Below are 24,781 nucleotides of genomic sequence, written 5' to 3'. Positions count from 1 at the left end.
GGTCCTTAACGTTGGGAATCCAGTTTCCAGGGCGATGACGACCTCGACCCCATAGGTCATGGAAAAGGGAGTTTCCCCCGTTGAACGTCGAGGTGTTGTCCGATATGTCCATAGAATATGTGGCAATTCTTCCACCCACTTTCCTTTCGCATCATCCAGTCTCTTCTTAAGCCCATTGACTATTACTTTGTTAACAGCTTCAGCCTGCCCATTGCCTTGTGGATAAGCCGGAGTGGAATATCTGTTTCTTATACCCAGTTCTGAACAATATTCCCTAAAGGCATTGCTATCAAATTGGAGTCCATTATCTGAGACAAGAGTGCAGGGAGTTCCAAATCGCGTAACAATGTTCCTCCAAATAAACTTCTTCACATCTACGTCTCTGATGTTCGCCAAGGGCTTAGTTTCGACCCATTTAGTGAAGTAGTCTGTGCCGACCAGCAAGTACATCTTGTTTCCTGTGGCTTTAGGAAAAGAGCCGACAATGTCCAGCCCCCATTGGGCAAAAGGCCAAGGGCTAGAGAGAGGGTTAAGAACTCCCCCCGGTTGATGGATATTTGGAGCATATCTTTGACACTAATCGCATTTCCTAACGTACTCCTGCGTTTCCTTCTGCATATTTGGCCACCAATATCCTTGTGTGATGGCCCGACATGATAGAGACCTTCCTCCTATATGGCTTCCACAAATGCCCTCATGCAATTCTTCCAAGATTGACTTTGTTGTCTCAAGAGGCACACAGAGCAGGTATGGCCCAGAGAATGACCGTTTGTATAACTTTTTATCTTCAGATAGCCAATACCGAGGAGCTTTCCTTCATATTTTCTCAGCTTCCACCTTATCTTCGAGCAATATGTCACTTTCAAGAAATTTTAATATGGGATCCATCCAGTTTGGCGACAGACTGGTTTGATTGATTTGGCAAACCTCCTTTTCTGGTGAGGTGGGGGTACACAGGTCCTCAACGATGATCACCCGAGGAAAATTTCGTACTGAGGAGGTGGCAAGGGTTGCCAAGGAATCAACGTGTGTATTTTCACCTCGAGGAATATGCAATAAGTCGAAAGACTCAAACTTCGTTTACATACGCCTAACCCGGTCCAGATACCCTTGCATCCTTGGGTTTCGGGCCTCCAGCTCTCCTCTCACCTGGCTGACTACCAATCTCGAGTCTGAGAATAATTTCACTACCTTTCCACCCATTTTTTGGACCATACTCATTCCCATTATCAAGGCTTCGTATTCTGATTCGTTGTTAGTAGCCGAGAACCCTAATCTTATCGACTTCTCGATGATGACCTCCTCGGGGGATATCAACACCAATCTCATTCCTGCTCCCTGTTGGTTTACGGCCCCATCCACGTACACCCTCCAAAAGGACCCACCTTGTGTGGATATTAGGCCAACCGATTTTTCACCCATGTGACCCTAATTCACATTAACTTCTTCTGGGCATTCGGTGAACTCAGCCACCAGATCGGCAAGGATTTGACCTTTCACAGAGGTGCGAGGCATGTATTTGATATCGAAAACACCCAGAATCGTGCCCCACTTAGCAATTCTTCCAATGTAGTCAGCACTTCTGAGTATGGATTTAAGAGGCAGTTGGGTCAAGATAACCACGGTATGGACCTGAAAGTAGTGCGGAAGTTTGCGTGTTGCATGGACCACTGCCAATATGGCCTTTTCTAATGGCAAATATCTCACCTCGGCCTCATGGAGGGATTTACTTACATAATAAACTGGCCTTTGGACGCCATTGTCTTCTCATATCAAGACGAAACTAACTGCATGAGGGGCAACCGCCAGATAAGCAAACAACACCTCATCCACCTCAGGGCTAGACATGATGGGTGGCTTGGACAGGTATTCTTTTTACTGCTGGAATGCTACAGCACACTCCGCGGTCCATTCAAATCCTCACCACTTATGCAATAGGCGGAAAAAAGGACGACACCTCTCAGCTGACCTAGAGATGAACCGATTCAACGCAGCAGTCATCCCCGTCAGTTTCTGCACCTCTTTTGGATTCCGAGGTGCTTGCAAATCGTTAATGGCCCTAATCTGGTCTGGGTTCACCTCAATTCCTCTATGGGTCACCATGTACCCCAAGAACTTCCCGGAACCTACACCAAAGGAGCACTTTGAAGCATTCAAGCGTAACTTATGTTTTCTCAGTATCCCGAAGATACTCGTGAGGTCTTCCATATGTTCGGATGCCACTTTACTTTTCACAACCATATCATCGATATAAACTTCAATATTTCTACCCAGTTGCGGTTCAAACATTTTCGTCATCATGCATTGGTAGGTAGATCCAGCGTTTTTTAAGCCGAAGGGCATCACCTTGTAATGATAGTTCCCAATCGGGGTTACAAAAGCAGTCTTTTCCTGATCATCGGCGGCCAGCGGTATTTGGTGATAACCTTGGAAGGCATCCAAGAAACTCATCCTAGGGTGACCCACGGTCGCATCCACCAACTGGTCGATCTTCGGCATGGGAAATGGATCCTTGGGGCAAGCCTTATTGAGATCCGTGAAGTCCACGCACACCCTCCATTTTCCAGTCTTCCTTTTTACTACCACCGTATTGGTTAACCACTGAGGATAAAAAACTTCCTTGATAGCCCCAGCCTGTTTGAGCTTGGCAACTTCACTTCTAACTGCCTCGGCGTGTTCCTTTGATGGTTGCCGAGGAGGTTGCCTCCTGGGCATAACGGCGGGATTCACGTTAAGTCGATGACAAATGAAATTCGAGTCCACCCCTGGGGCTTCGTACGGGTTCCATGCGAAAACGTCCACATTGGCTCGGAGGAATTCCAACAACCTCGCCTTCTCTTGCAAAGGCAATTTAGCCCGGACCTGGAAGAATTTTTCCGGATCACCAGCAACAATTACCTTCTCCAAATCTTCACACTCTACCCCATCGGCTGGTACGTCCAAGCCTGATGCTGGGGACTTTAATTGCTATAACTCATTATCGGTCCTAGCTGAGGTTTCTGCTTCTAGCCGATGCTGTATAGCCGCTACTAGGCATTGCCGAGCAGCCGCCTGACTCCCTACTATTTCCAACACTTGGCCTCCGGACAGGTACTTCACCTTCTGATGCAGAGTAGACGAGACCGCCTTAAGGGTGTGAAGCCAAGGTCTACCCATGATAGCCGTGTACGGAGAAAAAACATCTACGACAATAAAGTCCACATCCACCACATCCGTACCTACTTGCACAGGCAGCCTAATCAGTCCTTTGGGAGCGACCATCCTTCCCTCGAAACTTACTAGAGGAGAATTGTAGGTTGTTAAGTCCTCTGGCTTCAAACCTAGCCCCTTGTACAAGTCTGGATACATTACATCCACAGCGCTACCCTGATCAACCATCACCCTTCTGACATCGTACCCGCCAATTCTCAGCGTTACCACCAAAGTATCGTCATGGGGCTATATGGTCCCAACCATGTCCTCATCTGAGAAGCCCAGAATCAGGGGGACATGCACCCTGGCTCTCTTCAATGCTTGGGAATGATCCTTGGCCGGGGATCGGAACACCGACAATACCCTGGAAGGGCAAGATCCAGTCCTTCCCGGGGCCGCAAAGATAACGTTAATCGTACCCAGAGAAAGTCTTGATGAAGCATCCCCACGCACCTCTGAACCTGCTTGGCTCGCCTTTCCACTGGAGTGATGCAAGAGTTGTTTTAATTTCCCTTCACGGATCAACTATTCCAAGTGGTCCCATAAATTCCTGCAGTTATCCATCGTGTGCCCATGATCCTGATGATAGTGGCAGTACAAGTTCGGGTTGCGTTTCCTAGGCTCTCCCGCCATCTTGTTCGGCCATTTGAAGAATGGCTCGTTCTTTATCTTCTCCAAAACTTGCTGAACTGGCTCTCGAAATATTGCATTAACCACCTGGGCATCCGCCGAACCCGACTGCCCAACAAAATCCCTCCAGGGTCGGCTGCTATTATAACGGTCCAACCTGAAATCCCTCCTCTCCTGAGGGATCACCTTGGCCTTCCCTTTTCCCTGAAGTTGATCCTCCTCTACCCTTCTGTACTTATCTATCCTGTCCATCAGTTGGTGCACACTGGTAACAGGTTTACCCGTCAGGGATTTCCTTAAATCGTGATCAGCTGGGAGGCCAGCTTTGAAAGTGGTTATGGCCACACCATCGTTCTTTCCCTCTATTTCATTAAACATTTCCCAGTACCTATCCGAGTAATTCTTGAGAGTCTCGCCCTCTCACATAGACAGAGCCAGCAAAGATCTCAAAGGCCGAGGAGTCTTACTGCATGTGATAAAGCGAGCACCAAAAGCCCGAGTCAGTGTTTTGAAAGATCCAACAGAATTGGCCCTTAAACCGTTGAACCACCACATCACCGTCGAACCCAAACTCAATGGAAAAACTTTGCACATCAAAGCCTCGTCCCTGGAGTAGATAGCCATTTTCTGGCTGAAATAGCTTACATGTTCTACCGGGTCTGAACGGCCATCATACAGAGAGAACGTAGGCTGATGGAATCGCCGAGGATGAATCGCATCGTCTATGCTTTTTCGTAAAGGGCGACCTGGAAATTTGACTCAAGGCCTTGTTCATGGCATCGTTACCCAAGCCCCTGCTAGGTGGACTTCTACGTTTACGTCGATGGCGATGCTCTTCCTCATAGGAGAAAGTCTCGCTTGGCGGAGTTCTCGATCTCCTCCTATAACTAGCCCCATCCGACTCCTCAGATGATGGTTCGGAGCAAGGTGGGGAGCGCTCCCGCCGGGCATGGCGCAACTCTCTCTTCAAATCGGCAATCTCACGTTGTAGATTCCCATCATGCTTTGCATGGGAGACGTGACTCTTCCCACGAGAGTGGCTTCTGGTAGTATGAGTTGTACGTACACTCCCCTCATGGCCCTCTCTCCGTTCGGGACTCCTACGGGGATCACCATGCTAGGATCCCCTTGACTCTACCTGGTGCGGGTTGGCATCCTCCTGATGCGGTCCCGCCGCATAGTGGTGTGGACCCGCCTTCTCCATCAGAAACGTTGCACCGGAAGTCTTTTAAGTTAATACAAGCTCTTCCCACAGACGGCGCCAATTGTAACGACTCGATTTGTACCGAACCAAAATGATACTGGGTTTGCACGTGAACAGGCCCAAACAATATAATTTGTAGAGCATGGGTATTAAGAATTAGATTAACTTTTGTGAAATAAAAAGTTTCACCCTCATGTATATTGAAGGCCCAGAACTGGCACAACAATCGGTTTTTCTCTTGTAATCGATACAGTTCTTTTGCTTTTCACGTTCTTCTTCTTCAGTCTTTCCTTTTCTTTTCTCTTTTATGTTCAAAAACCCCCTTTTGCATGTTCTTCTTTCAGTTTATATACCCCCATCTGTGTTCCATCCTCACCACACACGTGTAGGTTGGGTTCGGAGGATTTCTTTCTGTTCCATTTAGCGCCTCTTGGAACTTCCTATGGGCAGCTGTAAGGCTGCCTCCTTACTGTTCAGGTATCACCTTCACATTAATGCGGTCAGAGAGTTGGTTGAGAGGTAATTAATGCGGAGGCAGCTGTAGTTATAGATATTTGTTTGTCTTTTCTTTCTTACCCTTGGTCTGTTATCTCATCTTCAGTGGTGACATAATTCCGAGGTCCGGTTGTAACAAGACCGCGTCCTAATCGTCCTCGGACGCATACTGCCGAGGAGTATGGTGTCCTCGGACAAATACGGAACTCTACTTTTGTGATATTGACTACCACCCCCCCCTCGGTAATTACCCTTATGACCTGACTTGGCCTCCTCGAACGGATATGCATCCTCGGATGGGCCACAGGCCCAACGATCCTCACCTTAATGGGCCTGTTGATTGACTGGCCCCCACAGATACATATTCATCAATAAATAAGGTTTTTGTTAATGAATATCTTAAGAAAAGTGGTTAAGGTGCATTATATATTTTATACCTTAACAAATATTTTCTTGATATCATAGTCGAGAGTACTTTTTGTCATAATGCAATTGACAATGAAAAATACAATGACTACAATCCCTAAACGAAACTAAGTGCTGAAATTAGTATCTCAATTATTTCCAGTGCCATTGATTCTAATTAAGTAAACTAGTTCGAAGTGAATTGTTCCTAATCTAACTAATTCAAAGTAAACTATAATAGATCATAGCTTTAGTTATCATTTCAACAATAAACTGATTTGAAAGCTAAGCATAATTCAAAATCAGCTTTTGTTATCATTTTAACAATAAACTGATTGAAAGCAAGCATAATTCAAAATCAAACATGACCAATAACTAAATGCTAGAATTAAATTTGATCACAAAGTACAAGGAAATTACTTACAAGTGTAAATTCTTTCACTACTCCTAAGAAACTAATTACAATTTTACAAATAGTCTCATCAAGTTTTTTGGTTTGTTTTCAATTCCTTCTTCTGTAGAATGAGCCTCGATCTATACTTGAGACTTCTACAATTATTATTATTATTATTATTTTTTTTTTTTTTATAATCTACAATGCAGCTGCTTGTAAGGAGACTTCTACAATTACTGTCAGTTGAGATTTCCATGTGTTTGAGCAAAACCAAATTTTCATTAAGTTTGACCATTTTTAATGTTCTACATTAGCTCGTAGTGAAGGTTGAGTTGGAATTTCAATTTCCAGTGATATATGACTTCGTTGATTAGAGTTTAAGGTTCAGAATATGCCTTATTTAAGAGTGGCTTTTTATGTAATGCAAGTAACATCGAGCAATGAAAAATACAATGACTACAATCCTTAAGAAATTAATGGCCTGTTTGGAAGTTTAGAGAGAGAGGAGAGTAGAGGGGAGTAGAGGAGAGGAGAGTAGTGAGGAGGAGAGTAGAGGGGAATGATTCTCCTCCACCTTGTTTGGATGTTTTTAAAATTAGTAAGGGGGAAAGGAGTAATTAGTCATTTCTCTTATTTGGATGTTTTAAAAATTAGGATGGAGAGGAAAGAAAATTATTAAAATAGACAAATTTATCCCTATTTGAAAATGGACTTATAACATTAGTCTATGATTAATTTATTAGTTTTGTAAAGTTTTGAACTTGAATATGTTAGTGATTTTTTTTTTTTTTTTTGAGAAGAATAAATAAAATTAAAAAAATTAATTATTTTTCTTTTTCTATAAAAAAAATTTCTAAAATTACTTTTTAACAAATACCTTGAAATTATCAGTTAAAAAAAATCCAAAAAAATTCTTCATTTTCTCCTATGTCTTAATTGCTAAAATATAAAAGTGCTAACGCCTAATGGTATGAAAAACAGAATGAGATTTAAAAAAAAAAAAAAAAAAAAAAAAAAAAAAAAAAAAAAAAAAAATTTTCAAACTTGACCAAAATAAAAACAAAAAATTTACACATTTTTTAGCTCAGCACCTTAATTCAGATCTCTCTCTTGAGTCTTAACACCCAATGACCCAAACTTCACAGACCCAAAGCAAAACACAACACAACACAACTCCAAACTCCACCATGGCCGATCACCAATACCATCTCATCCAAAATCACCACCACCACCACCGTCCTAACCACATCTCCCTCCCCCAACGCACTACCACCACCGCCGCCGCCGCCGCCAATCCCAACACACCCATCACTTCAAGACTCTACCCTGTCTACCCATTCACTCCATCATCTTCATCTTCATCTTCAACCCCAACAAAACACCGCCTCTCCTCTCTCCCTTCCTTCACCTCCAATTCCAAACCCATCGCCGCAAGTGCCTGAGCTCAATCTCGTTCGCCGCGATCGACGTGGACCTTTGGACGTCGTCGGCGACGACCCACGACTCGACGACATCTAATTTGTTGTGCTTTTTTCGGGTTACAGCTGTGAGATTCTGAGAAAAATTACGTGGCTTTAATTTCTGTTTGGGTGCTCTGAAAATGGAGGAAAAGGGAAAGGAATTGAAATTTGAGTATTGTGTATTTTGTTTGTTAGAAAATAAAACTCCTAGTTACACTTTTTGAAACAGAAAAGTGTTTGTTTTTGGTGGCTTTTCCGGTTCTGAATTTCTAAAATTTTAGCATTAAATTATTTATTTTCTCATTAAACAAACAAAGGTTATATATTTGTAATTTTGTTAATTAAGAAAGGGTAAATTAAGAAATTCATTTGAACAATAATTTATCAACTCTACTCTCCCTTCAAATCTCTCCATTTTGGGGGAATTAAAAATGAGGGGTTAGAGGTAGTTGAAACCCCTCCAAACCCCTCCAAATCCCTCTCCCTTCTTCTTCAAAAAACTTCCAAACAAGGTAAATGAACTACTCCCCCTCCCTTTATTCTACTCCCCCTCCATTTTTTAACTTCCAAACAAGCCATAAGTGCTGAAATATGAATATAAGTTATTCCCTGTGTCATGATTAACTACAATAGATCAGACCTTCAATTATCATTCTAATGGCCTATTTGAATTAAGGGAGGAGAGTGGAGAAGAGTAGAGTAGAGTTAGTTAACTCTACTCTACTCTACTCTCCTCCACTCCCTCTCTCTCCTCCTCAATCCAAACTGACCCTAACACTAAACTGATTGAAAGCAAATACTAAAATCGAACATGATCACAGAACAGCGAAAGCACTTACATAAGAAATACTAGATACACAGATGCTTAGCATAAAGACCAAGTAATGGTTGATAAAAGGCAAACATAGATTAAAGTTGAGCTAAATTGATAATGACGTATAAGGCTTAAAATACAAGCCTAGAATCCAGTTTGAGGTAATACTTAGATTGAAGAAAAAGCTTAGAATTCATATTACCTCGAACTGGAATATAAGCTTTTAAAAATTCTTGGGTTAATACTTTGGCCCCTAAGGTCATATTCTTGGTTCCATCCCCGGATATAAAATCAATGATAAATCTTTATCAAATGAAAGTCTTAGAATTCATATTACCTCGAATTGAATATAAGCTTTTAAAACTTCTTGAATAATGGTTTCATCCCTGAACATAAGATAGTAAGTCTTTATCCAATGAAAATTGAAAACACATTTTCTTTCAAACATAAAGATCATCTCTCTTTATTGATGCTATAGATTATAATTGGTATAAACTGAAAGACTACCCTTCTAAATGAAATCTTTGAACGTCAAAATCAAATACAACTGAGTAGAACTAAAGTGACACTTAGACTCAACAAGATGTGACCAAATGGTAATCATCTAGTACACATGGGTTTGCAAGGAGCCATGTAACTCAATTGGTTGGCTCTTCCTAGTATTTTCAAATGATACATCTAAGGTTCAAATCCCCTCCAACCATCATAAATAAAAGTAGACGGTGAGTTCCTTAACTTTTTTAAACTAGACAACACAACAGAAATTTTCAATTGAAAACACACAAAATGATCATAAACATAAAACACATTTGTCAAATGTGTTGACACCTATCCCTAAAGCTTGGTACAGATACAAATCTTCCAAGATATAGAAATCTTTTGAAAAAAAGAACAACGTAAATCATCGAACGCAACAATAATTTTCCATTTCCAAGAAAACAAAACAAAACAAAACATAAACCTAAAAAGGGAAAATTTTAAAATATATATATAATATATTAAAGATTGCCAGGTCGATCTCTATGAAATTTTTAAAGACCATGTAAAAAAATCACATCAATTAAAACAGATTCAAAAACAACAAATATTTTTCCCAAGACCCAAAAAAAAACCCTTGAGTTTCAAGAAAGTTATATATTATGCACATTGGCACCAAAAAGAGGGGGTGGGGGAGGCAGTTTAGTTGCGTTATGCCCTCAGTCATCTTCAGGCACTTAGGCTGAGATTTAAAACTTCTTTGCAACAAAATAACAACATTTTGGATACAACACAACTTTTGCACCAAGAAATTCAATCTCTATGTTAACTTCTCATTCCAGCTTTGATATAATTTTTGTTACAATTATATTACGTGTCAAAATATAATTGACTACTTATCACTTCTATATAAACCTACTATTTTTTCACAATTACTCACAATCCACCACAAATTATGAAATTTTATATGGTCTTAAAATTTTTAATATTATGTCCCTAAAATTTGGCTTTCCCCATGTAACAACAGTTCATTGTCGGCCATAAATTGAGGCCTTGAGTCACGCTTTTTCTTCTTTTTGTAAAAAGAATTTAATCCGTATGTAACCCTTTATAACTTTTCTTTAGTGGACAGAGATTTATCTATTATGTACTTTTTAATTAGCCCAGCAATAGAAGACTTTGCAAATTCTGAAGCCTCTTTGCTTTGCTTTATTGATAAAACAAAAAACAAAAATAAGAAGCATCTTTTCTTTTCTTTTCTTTTTTCCTTTTTTTTTTTTTAAGATTTGGTAAAGAATTTAATTAAGCAGCACGTACCCTTTTCCCCTCTCAGGATATGAACAAGCCCTTTGTATTATGTATTATGTATTTCGTAAGTATCCGCATAACCCAAATGGATTGCTACCTTCTTTGGCTGAATAAAATGCTTCTTGTTCTTCCTTTTAAGAAGTTGTGATATCAAGCTTTATAAAATACTGTTTGGACCCCTACAATAAATTGATTGAGCTGAATATTGTAATTGGAATTCATTCAATTGAAGTCAGGTTCAATTCTCCCTCAAAAAAAAAAAAGAAGTTAAGTTCAATTCATTTAATTGGAACCTTATAAATCCAGTGGACGTGTTAGGAATTAAAAATAATAATAACCAATTCTTCATGTGTTTCAAAGCATCAATAACATGAATTGAATAGAAAAACGCCCCTATATATGCTCGCAGGGTGTGAAACGCTAACAAGTTGGTTTTTGATTGCTTGTCAATATTTGAGTTGGAGCTTAATGATTTGTTGGATTAGTGGTTTGATAATGCCCAATATCAGAATACGAAATATTTCCACACCATCTTGTGGATTCTGCATGCGGAAGAAACGAAATGACGTGCGTAAGGTGCAAAAGAACAAGGTCTTCTGACTTTGGTTCGAAGAGCAAAGGAGCTTACTCAAAGTAGATATGACATAATGACAGCAAGCCAATTGTAGACTTGGTCAGGTGGCCTCCTCCAAGGAATAATTGGTTCGAAGTAAATGTTCAGACTTCAGAGGCCATTCTAAATTTTTTTAAAGATCCTTTTTTCTTTTTCTTTTTTTTTCATATAACTGGATATTTGGTAGTGAGAATATTTGAATCATAGATGTCCTTATTAGAAATATCATGATGTATTTCTTGGCCAAACATATATATATATATATATAAGGAAAAAGTTTAGCTACAAAATTAGTTGTAGGCTTAGGCTACAAACTTACTTAATATCTTTTTATTATATGTGAATTTTGACAAATCCACCATTGGATTATATCTTCTTCTTATATCCTCCATACTTGCAAAATTTCAAGAAAATTAAAGATCAATAGCTATGTCATCAATAAATTTTTTAAATTGCAAGTTTTTGTAATTTAAAATTATGCACAAAATATAAGCTTATAAATCATATAGTAAATGATATCCGATTGACACAAAATTTAACATGTGTATTAAAGGCGTAAAGAACATGCAATTCAACAGTTAGATTTTCAAAATATATTGTAGTATTTATTTTATTGAGTAAGTTTGTAATCTTAAGCTACAATCAATTTTGTAACTAAACTTTGTCCTATATATAATTAATAGAAACTTACATAATACATACACCTATCCGGAGATAATTAATAGAAACTTTCGTGCTTACATGTCATGTGTAAGAAATAGATTTATTTGTACTCATTAAATCATATAAAATTAACACATCATACATATAAATTTATATTATTTTTCTTTATTATTATAATAAAAATTACAATAGTATACATATAAATTTATATTATTTTTCTTTATTGCTATATATAATATAAATTTGCTGGGTAACAAACATTGTATGATACATATCAAAAAAAAAAAAAAAAGCCAAATAAAAATTGTCGGATGTGTCTTTGCTAGGAAGAAAAACTGGGCAACAAAAGCCACCCATATAAGTTCTAGAAAAACTGGGCAACAAAAGAAATCCATGTAAGTTTATATAAAAATTGTAGGATGCGCCTTTGCTAGGACGCGTCTTTGCTGTGAAGAGGCTGAAGAGAGACTAATGATGAGTGCCGGGAGAGTGAGAATTAGGTGGGGCAGGTGAGAGCAAAGAGTCAAGGTTATTTTTGAGCCAGCATTTTCATCCCTCGTTTCTCTTCATTTTGGAGAAAAAAAGTTTTGTGTGGGGGCCTGGGTAAAAAATGTCTGGACCCCACCTAAAAATTTTGTTTTCTCCCTCCCAATCAAAAAAACACACAAACCTATTTTTCACCCTATTTTCTTTCCATTATTTTCCATTCACCGTATTCCACCTCCAACCAAACACACCTTAAAGGTTTGGTCTTCCTCAACAGATATATTAGGTGGTCTTTCCTTATTAAAAAATTTTAATGTTTATTTGGTAATATCATAAGTATTAATATTCAATAAATGAATTTAATTACTACTAAAAATTAAGGAAAAAATTTGGCTACAAATTTGGTTGTAGTCTAAAACTACAACTTCCACTAATTTGGTTGTGAGTTAAAAAGGTTTAAAGTCTGTGTTGTGTATCCAAGAGCTAGGTCCTTTTAAATATATACTACTGTCAGTTTTTTTATGACCTTTTTCCCTCTTCCTATATGTGAGTGTTAAAAATACTTAATATTCATGTAAAAAGTATATATATATTTATATATATATATGATTTGTTGTTATTGCAACAATACTTTTATAATATAAGGACAGGCGTGCTAAGAAAAAATTTATAATACAGTTTAAAATCTTTATTTATTTTTTCTATTTTTTAACATTGATGAGACCCTTTTGACCTTCTTATGCAGTGCCACAACTTTGTCCAAGCTCTAACGTGAGCCATGAAAAAAAAGAGATAAAACTCACAGCCAATTACTGAAAAATGGTCCAATAAAGAGCAGTAAATAAAGTAACGCTTTTTTTTTAAAAAAAAATCATAAATAGAGTAATACTAAAGATACATAAATTTACACAATTTTATATCACAATTAATCATATGGTGAATTATAAATGATAAAAATATCCTCATATAACTCACCATCACATATTTATTAATCACAACTTACCACGTTGTGACTTAAAATACATTTCAAGACCTCAATTATTGTATACCTATAATTTTGCTCTTCCTGTGCAACAACAGTACATTGTCGACCAGAAATCGTGGACTTTTCTTTAATCCGTACTTAACTTTTCATAATTTTCCTTCTAGTGGACAAAACTTTACATATTAGGGCCCATTGTCACCATCCTGATGGGCCAAGCCTAGTACTATCTACGTTGATGATTTTGATTATTATTATTATTATTATTTGAGAATCATTATCTGTTATAATTATAATGTTGGTAAAAATAAAGGAAAGATATAAAAAGAAGAAGAGACACGAGAGAAAATAATTTCCAAATTTCTAAATTTAAAATTGTATGACAAAAATTGTCTTTTAATATAAGCATGTATGTGTATAGTACAAATATATAGAGTGCAAAGTAAGTATATAGTAATTAAGGAGCATGTTAAAATCCTAACGATCTTACCCCATAGATCAATTTAATGGATGTTGATTTTTCTTAAAAGGCTATATAAATGATATTACACAGATCTAAATTGATCTATGGGGTAAGATCGTTAGGATTTTATAGAGAATAATCATAGGATTTTACATTCCTTTGTCCAGAATCACAATCCCATGCCACCCTTATCCCATTAAAGATTCTACGCCAATCGGGATTGTTTTTATAGAGTAGGATCTTAGGATTTTAAGATCAAGAATTGGAATTATAACAACCATTGTTATGAGTTTGAGACAAATAAAAGAACCTTGGGCCTAAGATCAAGAAGAGGGTCACCAGTACCACCACAGATATTTACTTTGTGCTTCAAGAGAGTCTCTTTGTTCACGTTTGGTTGAAGGTAAGTGGTACTCAAATATTCAATGCTATCGTAAATGTTTCCAAAGCTCCACCATTCCTTGTTTTTTGAGAAGAGGATGATAGTTCCGAGGGGAAAACGGAGAATGTGAAAGAGGTAGTCGATGAATTCCTTGTCTGCTTCAGCAAAAAGAACTCTGTGGCTTTCTGTGTCTATTACAAGTTTCAAACTCATATTGGTTACTGCCATGATTGACCTAGTGAAAACTTCAGCAGCTCTGGAAAATCAAAAGGGTTTTATTAATAAGACATAACAATTAACATATGTGCCCTTTTATAAGAACACCGCACATTGATTTTAATCAGACTTGGAAATATAATAAAAATAGATAAAATCAAGAAATTAAATAGATCAGGAACCCAAGTCAACTAGAGTATACAAGGAGGTATTATTGACGGAATCAATTAGGAGCTGGAATTATTGATACTTATAAACTTCCAAATATCCCGTGAGGATTTTTAATAGTCAACAAGAATTATTATAGACATAATCAATTAGGAACAGTAATTATTGATTAGCATTGACACCGCCATAATAGGGTAACTTTTTTTTTCCCTAAGAAGGCTACTTCTCATTTGATTACTGTTGGATGTGTTACAATGGAAACATTTTTTTTTTTTTTTTTTTTTGAGCTGACTGTTAAAATGGAAACATAAACACTGGTGGCGGTAGTCAGCTCAAAAAAAGGAGAAAATTCTTAAATACTCCCAGGTATAGTAAAATGGAGCCCAAAAACATTTTAAAAAAAAAATTTAAGACAATTTTTGTGATATTTAAAACAATTTTTTTTCTTTTATAAGATAGGATATAATATTAACTTATAATGTTCACTCATTCCATGATAATTACTCTTATCATCAAGTTAAGACAATGATTTTAACTATAAGCAGGATTTAAATCTCACATCAACAAGAGACTTTTATGAGTTGAGCTTATTGAAAAATCTTTTAGACTTCTAAAAAAAATCATTTAGGCTACAATTGTTATTATTGGACAATAAACTATCCAAATAAGGTTTTTTTATATTGCCACTTATTATTATGCAAGAATAAGGTAGTACATGCAGCACTCAAGTTTGAATTTTGATACCCATTTGTATGGACATTGGTCTTGTTGGTGTTAGCACTTAGCACTTAGCAGTTGACTCAAACAACTTTAATTGCCTCAAGTCATCAGTCACATCCTCAAGACCGAACTGGGGAGGTCACAACTCGGCAATACCAAACAATATCCTTAGATAATTAATAGAAACTTTACATACTTACATCTCATCTCTTGAAACATTGAGCACTCTGAAAAAGAAAAAAGAAAAAAAAATTAAGAAGAGCAAGCATGCTTCGATCCCCTTTACATTTTCACACCAGTTTTGACTAACATAGCAATATTTTTATAACATATTTGAAACTAAAACACCTCCTTGCAATCCCACAGAATTGTTGCACTTAAATTTTAAGTTGCTTTCACCGATCATCTTCCTCTTTCCCTTTTTTTGAACAATCAACTTCCTCTTTCACAACCGAGAGGAAGACATCAGTGAGAATACTCTTAGTCAGCAGAGAAGCTTTGAGCAATTTCACAACCTAGCAACAAACCAGATAAAGGAGCAAATTAAAAGAATTAGCACTCGTACGTAAAGCCACGATTGGTACCCTCACATAAAGCAGAAAGCAAAGAATGACATACATAATTAACATACCTCATCCATGCCCACATCGACCACTTTCTCCTCAAGAACCCCTATTTCCTTGATATTAAACTTGTTAAACAGTGTGAGAACAGAAATTGTGGATAATGGTTTCACGGCCAGATCATCCGTCACCATATATGTTACCTTTCCTTTCACATAATCTCCCACACTGGAATAGGGATTGTTTGCGCTTGGTGTGCCAATATATTTTGTCTCTTCGTCCATAGATCTCCCGCACACACATATTGTGTTGAACTCATCAGAAACGTGCAGGCACTTGCAGGACATATACAATTTCCTGGATGATTCAACGTTTGGCAAATGGAGAGGGAGTCCAGTACCACCAGAGAAGTATGCCATGGGCTTCAGGAGAGACTCCTTGTTCACGTTTGGTCGAAGGTAAGTTGTACTTACATTTGCAATGCTGTTGTAAATGTTTCCCAAGCTGCCCACCATTTCTTGATCGAGAAGCGGAATGAGAGTTCCAATGGGCAGGGCAAGAATGTAAAAGAGGAAGTCCACGAAATCCTTGCCTGCTTCAGCATAAACCACTCTCCGTCTTTCTGTGTCTATCATAAGTTTTAAACTCACTTTGGTTACAGCTGCCATGGACACTGTCTAGCTTGGTTTCTCTAGAACTTTGCTGGGAAAAACGATGTACAATAATTACTGTGAGTCTGTGATCATCTTGACGGTTTATACACTTGTTGTTGGATACAAATCCTTTATACCGCGTTTTGTTTTCACCTTATATTTTATCGATCATAGTTTATTTTTTTCCTATTTTAAACTTTAACTATTTTATTAAAAAAAAATGTTAAATAAATACGTAACAAGTTATGATTAATAGAACATAAAAAATAGTATAGAAGACTTGTATTCCTTGTGTTTTAGATGACCGAGTAAATCCCAGCTCGGACAATTCTTTGTCACAATTCATACATGGCATATCTTGATTGGATTAAAATCAATTTCAACAGGGGCCTACCATTAGCACTATTATCATGCATCAATTGAAAATATGTTGTGTCCTTTAGAATCCTAAAATTTAGGTTTTTTTTTTTTTTTTTTTTTTTTGGGACTCAGTTAGATTCTCAGGTGAAAATAGCTAAATAGCCCTTAATTTTTAAATTATGTAGTCAAAGGGCCATCTTTTCAAATTATCTAACAAAACACCACTCTTTTGAAACTTGATATTAATAATATTGAGTTTTATGTATATTTATAAGTGGAACTTGATATTTCTGCTCAAAATTTTCAAAAAAAAAAAAAATCTAAGTAGTAAAAAAAAAAATTTTTTTTTTTTTTGAGAAATATCTAAGTAGTAAAATATGATTGCTAATGTCAAGTTCCAAAACAATGGTATTTTTCTACTGTGGGGCGCAAATGATTTATGGGTCAGGCCCCTCTACCCAGGGAGAGTCCAAAGGCCCAGGCCGAGGAGGATTATGGCCCAAGTTCAACGAAATAGCCTTTGGGTACCGCCGAGGGTAGTTCAGTCCTCGGCAGACCCACAGTACCTCCAAAGGGAAGGGTAAAAACGGTATAGGACTGGAACATGGAAGAAAGATCTAAAATATCCAAGGAAAGCTGCCCTTACTGCCATTCAATGCTTTAAACCTGATAGAGCCGCATTCTTTGGCTTTTACAACCATCCCCAACGACTTTGAATATGGGCTGATGGGACAAGTATCAATCTTGGAAAGGTTGACCCTATACGTGGACGAAGGACAATGAACGCAGGCGAATATAAAAGGAAAAACAAGTAACCTAAAGAGGGGGTTGGGAAAAATGGCCAGAAACCAGAGCCTCCTAGCCCACCTCCAGGAGAAAGACTCCAGGGGTGTAGGAAAGCTTAAGTTCATACGAACACCGCGAAAAACCCACCGCCTATCGAACAAGGCCTAGCCTTTCAAACCCACGCTCTACAAATGATATTGTTAGGGGCCTTTTCACGTGCGAACCCGACACTGTTACGGTCCGTCACGAATCGCGTCCTTACAATTGGCGCCGTCTGTGGGAAAGGCTTGTGTGTTGGTATAGGAAGTGGGTCGATAGAGTTTCTTCGTTATATCTAACCGTCGATTATAGAGTTCTAGTATAAAGTTCTGTTAGGGACTATGTTTCTTGACTAGGGGCTGGGTTGAGGAACTAACTCCCTTAAAGCCAAGGTCCCCTGTAAAGAGTAAACTAGGCACCTGGTAACGTTAACCGTATGGATAAACTCTAGGGGCTTGGCCGAGGAGCTAACTCCCCTAAAGCCAAGATCCCACACAAAGAGAAAACTAGGTTTTGGACAGAACCAAGGCATTGCATGGTCCACGGACCCAAGCCTCAGGGGAAACCAACTACCTGGATGTGGAAAACTAGGTTTTGGACAGAACCAAGGCATTGCATGGTCCACGGACCCAAGCCTCAGGGGAAACCAACTACCTGGATGTGGAAAACTAGGTTTTGGACAAACTTGCACCGGACCCAACCTGGGGATACCTGGATGTGAAAACTAGGTTTTGGACAGAACCAAGGCATTGCATGGTCCTCGGACCCAAGCCTCTGGGAAACCAGGATGTGGAAAACTAGGTTTTGGACAGAACAAAGGCATTGCATGGTCCTCGGACCCAAGCCTCAGGGGAAACCAACTACCTGGATGTGAAAACTAGGTTTTGGACAGAACCAAGGCATTGCATGGTCCACCGGACCCAAGCCTCAGGGGAAACCAACTACCTGGATGTGAAAAAACTAGGTTTTGGACAGAACCAAGGCATTGCATGGTCCTCGGACAAGCCCAAGCCAGGGGAAAGGGGAAACCAACTACCTGGATGTGGAAAACTAGGTTTTGGACGAACCAAGGCATTGCATGGTCCTCGGACCAGCCTCAGGGAAACCAACTACCTGGATGTGGAAAACTAGGTTTTGGACAGAACCAAGCATTGCATGGTCACACCCAAGCCTCAGAAACAACTACCTGGATGTGGAAACAGGTTTTGGACAAACCAAGCATTGCATGGTCCACGGACCCAAGCCTCAGGGAAACCAACTACCTGGATGTGGAAAACTAGGTTTTGGACAGACCAAGGCATTGCATGGTCCTCGGACCCAAGCCTCAGGGGAAACCAACTACCTGGATGTGGAAAACTAGGTTTTGGACAGAACCAAGGCATTGCATGGTCCTCGAACCCAAGCCTCAGGGGAAACCAACTACCTGGATGTGGAAAACTAGTTTTGGACAGAACCAAGGCATTGCATGGTCCACGGACCAAACTAAGTACCATCAGGGGCCTCAAAACCAACCTACCTGGATGTGGAAAACTAGGTTTTGGACAGAACCAAGGCATTGCATGGTCTCGGACCCAAGCCTCAGGGGAAACCAACTACCTGGATGTGGAAAACTAGGTTTGGACAGAACCAAGGCTTGCATGGTTCTCGGACCCAAGCCTCAGGGAAACCAACTACCTGGATGTGGAAAACTAGGTTTTGGACAGAACCAAGGCATTGCATGGTCCACGGACCCAAGCCTCAGGGGAAACCAACTACCTGGATGTGGAAAACTAGGTTTTGGACAGAACCAAGGCATTGCATGGTCCTCGGACCCAAGCCTCAGGGGAAACCAACTACCTGGATGTGGAAAGCTAGGTTTTGGGCAGAACCAGGCATTGCATGGTCCTCGGACCCAAGCCTCAGGGGAAACCAACTACCTGATGTAATGGAAAACTAGGTTTTGGACAGAACCAAGGCATTGCAAAGTCCTCGGACTCAAGCCTGTGGGGAAACCAACTACTTGGATGAGGAACCAACTATTTAAAGAAAAAAACTATGGCCCGTAAACCTCGAAATCCCTCCGAAGAGAACTCCGCGTTAGCAGACGGGTTAATACCTTGATTGCGCGGATTCCTCGGTCTACCCTCGGATCCCCAGTATCAAAGGGGTTGATGCGATACGGCGCAACATATTACCCCAAAAGCACAACCAAAGTCCCTCGCTACTTAGCTACCCTTTCAGACGAATTATTTAGAGATTATCGTTCTCGGACATTGGTCTAGCATGCATCGCGTAGTACTCAACGCTTATCCCGGTTAGTTCCAAGAATTTAATTTATTGAAAGTTACCATTGTTATACTTGATAATATTTGTGAGTTTAAATTAGTAGGAACCCGTGTTAAAGCATTTTTTCTGCCTGGAATATCCTTAAGGGCAAGCTTGCATTTAATATTCATGCATAAAGTAGTTGTTACGGAGAAGAAAGATATGTATGGAGAAATAGACACATATTTTATTAAGACAAAGGAACAGTACAGTGTACAATGAAAAGCTGAAACAAGCTTACACTAAAACTGACCACATAAGTAAAGGAAAATACAAGCGAGTGGAGAGAAGGCCGTGGGGACAGCTCAGAGGAGAGGTTGGCTACTGCGCCAAGTTATTATCTAAGGAAACCATTCCTCGACACCTCTGCATGCCCATAACTCAGGCAGCCAAAGAACCTGACCTCAGGCTAACACCATCTACAGAAAAGGTGCTAGGAGCTTGAGGTTGGGAAGCCCCCACAAAAATTTGCCTGCCACAAGGTAGACAGTGCTGATGGTGGAAATTCCTTCTTTGGACATACCGAAAAACTAGCATGACCAGAACCTGCTTCGGATTTTGACTAAAAGAGGGAAGAGGACCCCCTCCCCTATGACGAAATGGAATGCTCCCTTGAACTTGCACCTCCTTGGCCCGTACCTCCCTACTTTGAGTCTCGGGGGGACATGACGCCTTTGTGGCGGAGGGAGCTCCTTTTTCCCAATCTCTGCCTCAAGCATGATGAACTAAGGGAGGAATCTGAAGGATTTGTGTGTGAAAAAGAGCAACTTTCTCTCCTATTTATGTTAAAAGATAAGGTGGTGGCATTTAATTCGCGCAGCGTCCCAAGGAACGCTACAGACAAAACGTCTCTGGCTCGACTTCCAACGTCGTCTGCAACCCTGAGATTAAAGGAGTCTCGAGAAGGTGCACCTCGAACACTGGGACGCCAAAAGGTACCGCGTGATCAAAAGTTATGGAAACACCTCTTAATTTGTGGGCCCAGTAAATTCGCGGCCCAGGCCCGTTCGGCATATGGGCCCAGGGACAGAACCAAGGCCTTGTATGGTCCTCGGACTCAAGCTTATGGGGAAACCAAGTACGAAAAATTATAAAAATTACAAGTTTTTGGGCAGAACCAAGGCCTTGTATGGTCCTCGGACTCAAGCCTATGGGGAAGCCAAGTACGAAAAATTATAAAAATTACAAGTTATTGGACAGAACCAAGGCCTTGCATGGTCCTCGGACTCAAGCCTATGGGAAAACCAAATACTTGGATAAGAAAAGGTTTGACTCTCATAAGAAAGGTTACTTGGTAAAAATGTCAGGTCACTTCATCCACGGCTTAAACACCATAAAATGTTAAGGCCAATAAAGGTGCAAGGAAGGGGGTGGAACGCCCCAGCATTTAGTCGTATAAGAGGGCTATTCATTTGGTAGGGGATATGTCCTCGGACGGCTATTTCTCACACGGCATCAAGCCTTCGGTTCTCTCCTCGGCTAGTTCCGGGTGAGTACTATTTTTTACGGGTCGGCCTTATTGTGCCAAGCACTTCTATTAAAGCTATGGCGACATCATTTTATTATCAAATATTTTGGTCTTAGTCGTCATTGATTTAGATGCTATATTATTGTGCCGAGCAGCGCTTGCAAATTTATGAAAACATAGAGACATAACATGCGAAATAAGGTAGACAACAATTTTTATTAATATAAAAAAATCATTACAACATACAAAAAGGGACTCAAACGAGCCTATACAAAATGTAAACTGCCTAAGCAACCATTACATCTGTAGTACAGAAAAGTAAACTGTCAAGCGTCTTTTAAACTCGTCTTCAAAGTTTCTCCAATCTCTGCCTCATTGCTGCTCATACTGAGAGAGGGACTCACTTTAAAAAAGAAAATGAATGAAGAAGAAGGAAATAGTAAGGAAGAAATCAATGACGAAGATGAGGGGGATGAATAAAGAAGATGGAGGACATGAGTAAAGAAGGAGGAGAAGAAGAGAGAGAGATGAAGAGACAAAGAGAGGAATAAAAGATAGAAAAGAAACAGCACCAGGGCGGAACTGGTGCTGGGAAGACAATAAGAAGAGGGAGGGGAAGGGCACCAAGGAGCAAAAGAGGGAGAAGCAGAAGCACTTAGCCCCTGCCTCCGCCCTGACTCCTAACACGCCAGTGCCATATTAGGTACGCTCGTGAGGAGCCGGATGGTAACGATCTTGGGTGTTCTCGACTCAGTCACGTCGAAAGTTTGACGTGACGAGTCCCTGCTTCGGATTTTGACTGAAAGAAGGATGAGGTTGATTTTGAGTCTTCGCCATCCTTGTCCCGATCGAGCCATGATAAACTTTATCGGAACGTGGCGTTTTTGGGAGGGGTGGGACTTTTGCATCCCTTGTCGTTATGGTAAAGTATTTTACGATTAAGTGTATAAACCGGCGAGTAAACCGAATCTTAAGGGAGGCTAAGTATTCCAGAGTCGCAGGAGGATGAAAAGGGATTTTTGGTAAAAACAATCACCTCCTCCTGTCCTACTTATACAGAGGGCGGAGCGGGGGGCATTTAATAAGTTCAGATCTCCAAAGGAATCAGCAAACCCAAACACGCCGGTTCTGCTTCTCCACCCCATCAAAATAAACCGTCGAATTAAAGTAGTCTCGTAAATAGTGATTATTCAAAGCGCGTTTTGAATACCCCAAGCGATAAGAATGCATCAAGCGCGAAATTAAAAACTGTCTCATAGACCGGTGCACCTCTTGGGCATATGAAGCGCCGCCAGCATGTTCAATAGGCCGAATGGATTGGGCCATAGGAAGAAGTTTGGCATCACCAAAACCCCCCTGTCCAGCCCAGAGGTTGGACAGCCGGGTTTTGAGGGGCTAATGTGGGGCGCAAATGATTTATAGGCCAGGCCCCTCTACCCAGGGAGAGTCCAAAGGCCCAGGCCGAGGAGGATTATGGCCCAAGTTCAACGAAATAGCCTTTGGGTACCGCCGAGGGTAGTTCAGTCCTCGGCAGACCCACAGTGCCTCCAAAGGGAAGGGTAAAAACGGTATAGGACTGGAACATGGAAGAAAGATCTAAAATATCCAAGGAAAGCTGCCCTTACTGCCATTCAATGCTTTAAACCTGATAGAGCCGCATTCTTTGGCTTTTACAACCATCCCCAACGACTTTGAATATGGGCTGATGGGACAAGTATCAATCTTGGAAAGGTTGACCCTATACGTGGACGAAGGACAATGAACGCAGGGGAATATAAAAGGAAAAACAAGTAACCTAAAGAGGGGGTTGGGAAAAATGGCCAGAAACCAGAGCCTCCTAGCCCACCTCCAGGAGAAAGACTCCAGGGGTGTAGGAAAGCTTAAGTTCATACGAACACCGCGAAAAACCCACCGCCTATCGAACAAGGCCTAGCCTTTCAAACCCACGCTCTACAAATGATATTGTTAGGGGCCTTTTCACGTGCGAACCCGACACTGTTACGGTCCGTCACGAATCGCGTCCTTACAACTACATAGTTTGAAAATGGGTTGTTTCATTACATAATTTAAAAATTAAAGCTATTTAGACATTTTTACCTAGATACTCTAATTAAATTCAACCGATGCATTGAATTTAATTGTAATTGTTTGCAGAGAAGGCAATATATTTTGTGTTTTACTAAAAAAGAAAGTTTGTTTCTACAGTTTTTTTTTTTTTTCTTTAATTGTTACTCAGTTTTCACTCTTGCTACAAATTCCGAAAAGCCGTTGGCTTTCCAAGAAATGAAATCTCATTGTCGGCCACAGACTGAGGACTAACGCAAGTGGGCAAAGCTTGGGTCCATTGTTGTGTCCTATGCTAATGCGAGGTATGATTGCATGTACTCTCTTTGAATTTTATTTTTTCCTTTTCCTTTTTTTTTTTTAATTTTTTTGCTTTTCCATCTCTTGTGAAAATGAATTTTGCCCCCTACCAAACCTTTGATTAACCTTTCTTAGTCAAAAGGCAAAGAAAACAACAATATATTAACCTTTCTTAGTCAAAAGACAAAGAAAACAACAATTAAATGGAAAGCTTTGTCGTTAATGTTTAGGGTAAATTATAAATTACACTCTTAAAATTTGAGGGTTTGAATTTTACACCTTAAAATTTTAAAATTTAGATTTTACTCCCTAAAATTTTGGGGTATTTTAATTTTACACTCTAACGTTTCAAAATTTGGATTTCACCTCTTAAATTTTAAGAGTGTTTGGATTTTACTGCCTAAAATTTAAGAGGTTTATATTTTATACCTTAAAGTTTCAGATTTTGGGGTGTAAAATCCAAACACTCAAATTTTTGGGAGTAAAATCCAAATTCAGAAACATTAAGGTGTAAAATCTAAATATCTCCAAATTTCAATGGGTAAAATCTAAAATTTGAAACATTAAAGTGTAAAATCCAAACACCCCAAACTTCAAGGGGTAAATTCTAAATTTTGAAACTTCTAGATGTAAAATTCAAACACCTCCAAACTTTAAGGATGTAATTTACAATTTACCTTACCCAATCTTTGTACATTTTTAATTAGGCAAGTAATTGAGGAATTTTCCTTTTCTTTTACTGAGGAGGGAATATATATATTAAATGCATACAATTTTTTTTAATAAAAAACAATGTTACGGACACATTTTTTGGTCTATATATTCTTTTTTACAATGTTACGGACATAATTTTTTCACAATAAATTTAACAATTGTTAAAGTAGTTGATCATAGATGGCAGGAATAATTAATACTTTTTAGTTGATACACCGACCGTCAAACCTATATATTGGTCACTTCAAGGCATCTGGAAGATTTTGCTTGACTCTCTGATTTCAACTCAGCACTCCAACACACCATAGGTTATCTTTGTGTTTGGGTGGTAAACTCCTCTCAAGAAAATGGCAATTGGAGTGGTTGAAAGATGTTTTGGCTTTGGCAAGGTTTTCTCAATAGAATCTATGATCGTCTTTTTCTCGGTAGAATATTATGAGGGTTAATTTCCGTTCTTA

At 39.3% G+C, this 24,781-nt stretch overlaps 2 protein-coding genes across 2 annotated transcripts; both read right to left on the bottom strand.

Annotated features, from left to right (window-relative positions):
* Positions 1-2,967: 2,967 nt before the first annotated feature.
* Positions 2,968-4,074, bottom strand: LOC115957128. Its single transcript, XM_031075354.1, has 2 exons — positions 3,874-4,074; positions 2,968-3,438 (listed from the first exon to the last, which is right to left on the bottom strand). Exons 1-2 carry the CDS (start codon positions 4,072-4,074, stop codon positions 2,968-2,970), a joined length of 672 nt encoding a protein of 223 aa, XP_030931214.1.
* Positions 4,075-15,223: 11,149 nt separating this feature from the next.
* Positions 15,224-16,417, bottom strand: LOC115955981. Its single transcript, XM_031074412.1, has 2 exons — positions 15,704-16,417; positions 15,224-15,587 (listed from the first exon to the last, which is right to left on the bottom strand). The coding sequence occupies exons 1-2, from the start codon at positions 16,301-16,303 to the stop codon at positions 15,468-15,470; spliced, it is 720 nt and encodes a 239-aa protein (XP_030930272.1). The 5' UTR covers positions 16,304-16,417; the 3' UTR covers positions 15,224-15,467.
* Between the last annotated feature and the right edge of the window lie 8,364 nt (positions 16,418-24,781).

This window comes from Quercus lobata, chromosome 8 (assembly GCF_001633185.2).
Source record: "Quercus lobata isolate SW786 chromosome 8, ValleyOak3.0 Primary Assembly, whole genome shotgun sequence".
Taxonomy (NCBI): domain Eukaryota; kingdom Viridiplantae; phylum Streptophyta; class Magnoliopsida; order Fagales; family Fagaceae; genus Quercus; species Quercus lobata.
The sequence above is the reverse complement of the archived record's forward strand: the minus strand, read 5'-3'. Positions and strand labels throughout refer to the sequence as shown.

Bases quoted from the DNA above. Each gene is read 5' to 3' on its own strand.
- LOC115955981 (XM_031074412.1), bottom strand. From the start codon at position 16,303: ATGGCAGCTGTAACCAAAGTGAGTTTAAAACTTATGATAGACACAGAA. The intron at 15,588-15,703 runs GTATGTTAATTA...GTTTGTTGCTAG, and splicing joins TCGATGTGGGCATGGATGAG to GTTGTGAAATTGCTCAAAGC.
- LOC115957128 (XM_031075354.1), bottom strand. From the start codon at position 4,074: ATGGACAGGATAGATAAGTACAGAAGGGTAGAGGAGGATCAACTTCAG. The intron at 3,439-3,873 runs GTTTTGGAGAAG...GGGACCATATAG, and splicing joins TTCGAGAGCCAGTTCAGCAA to CCCCATGACGATACTTTGGT.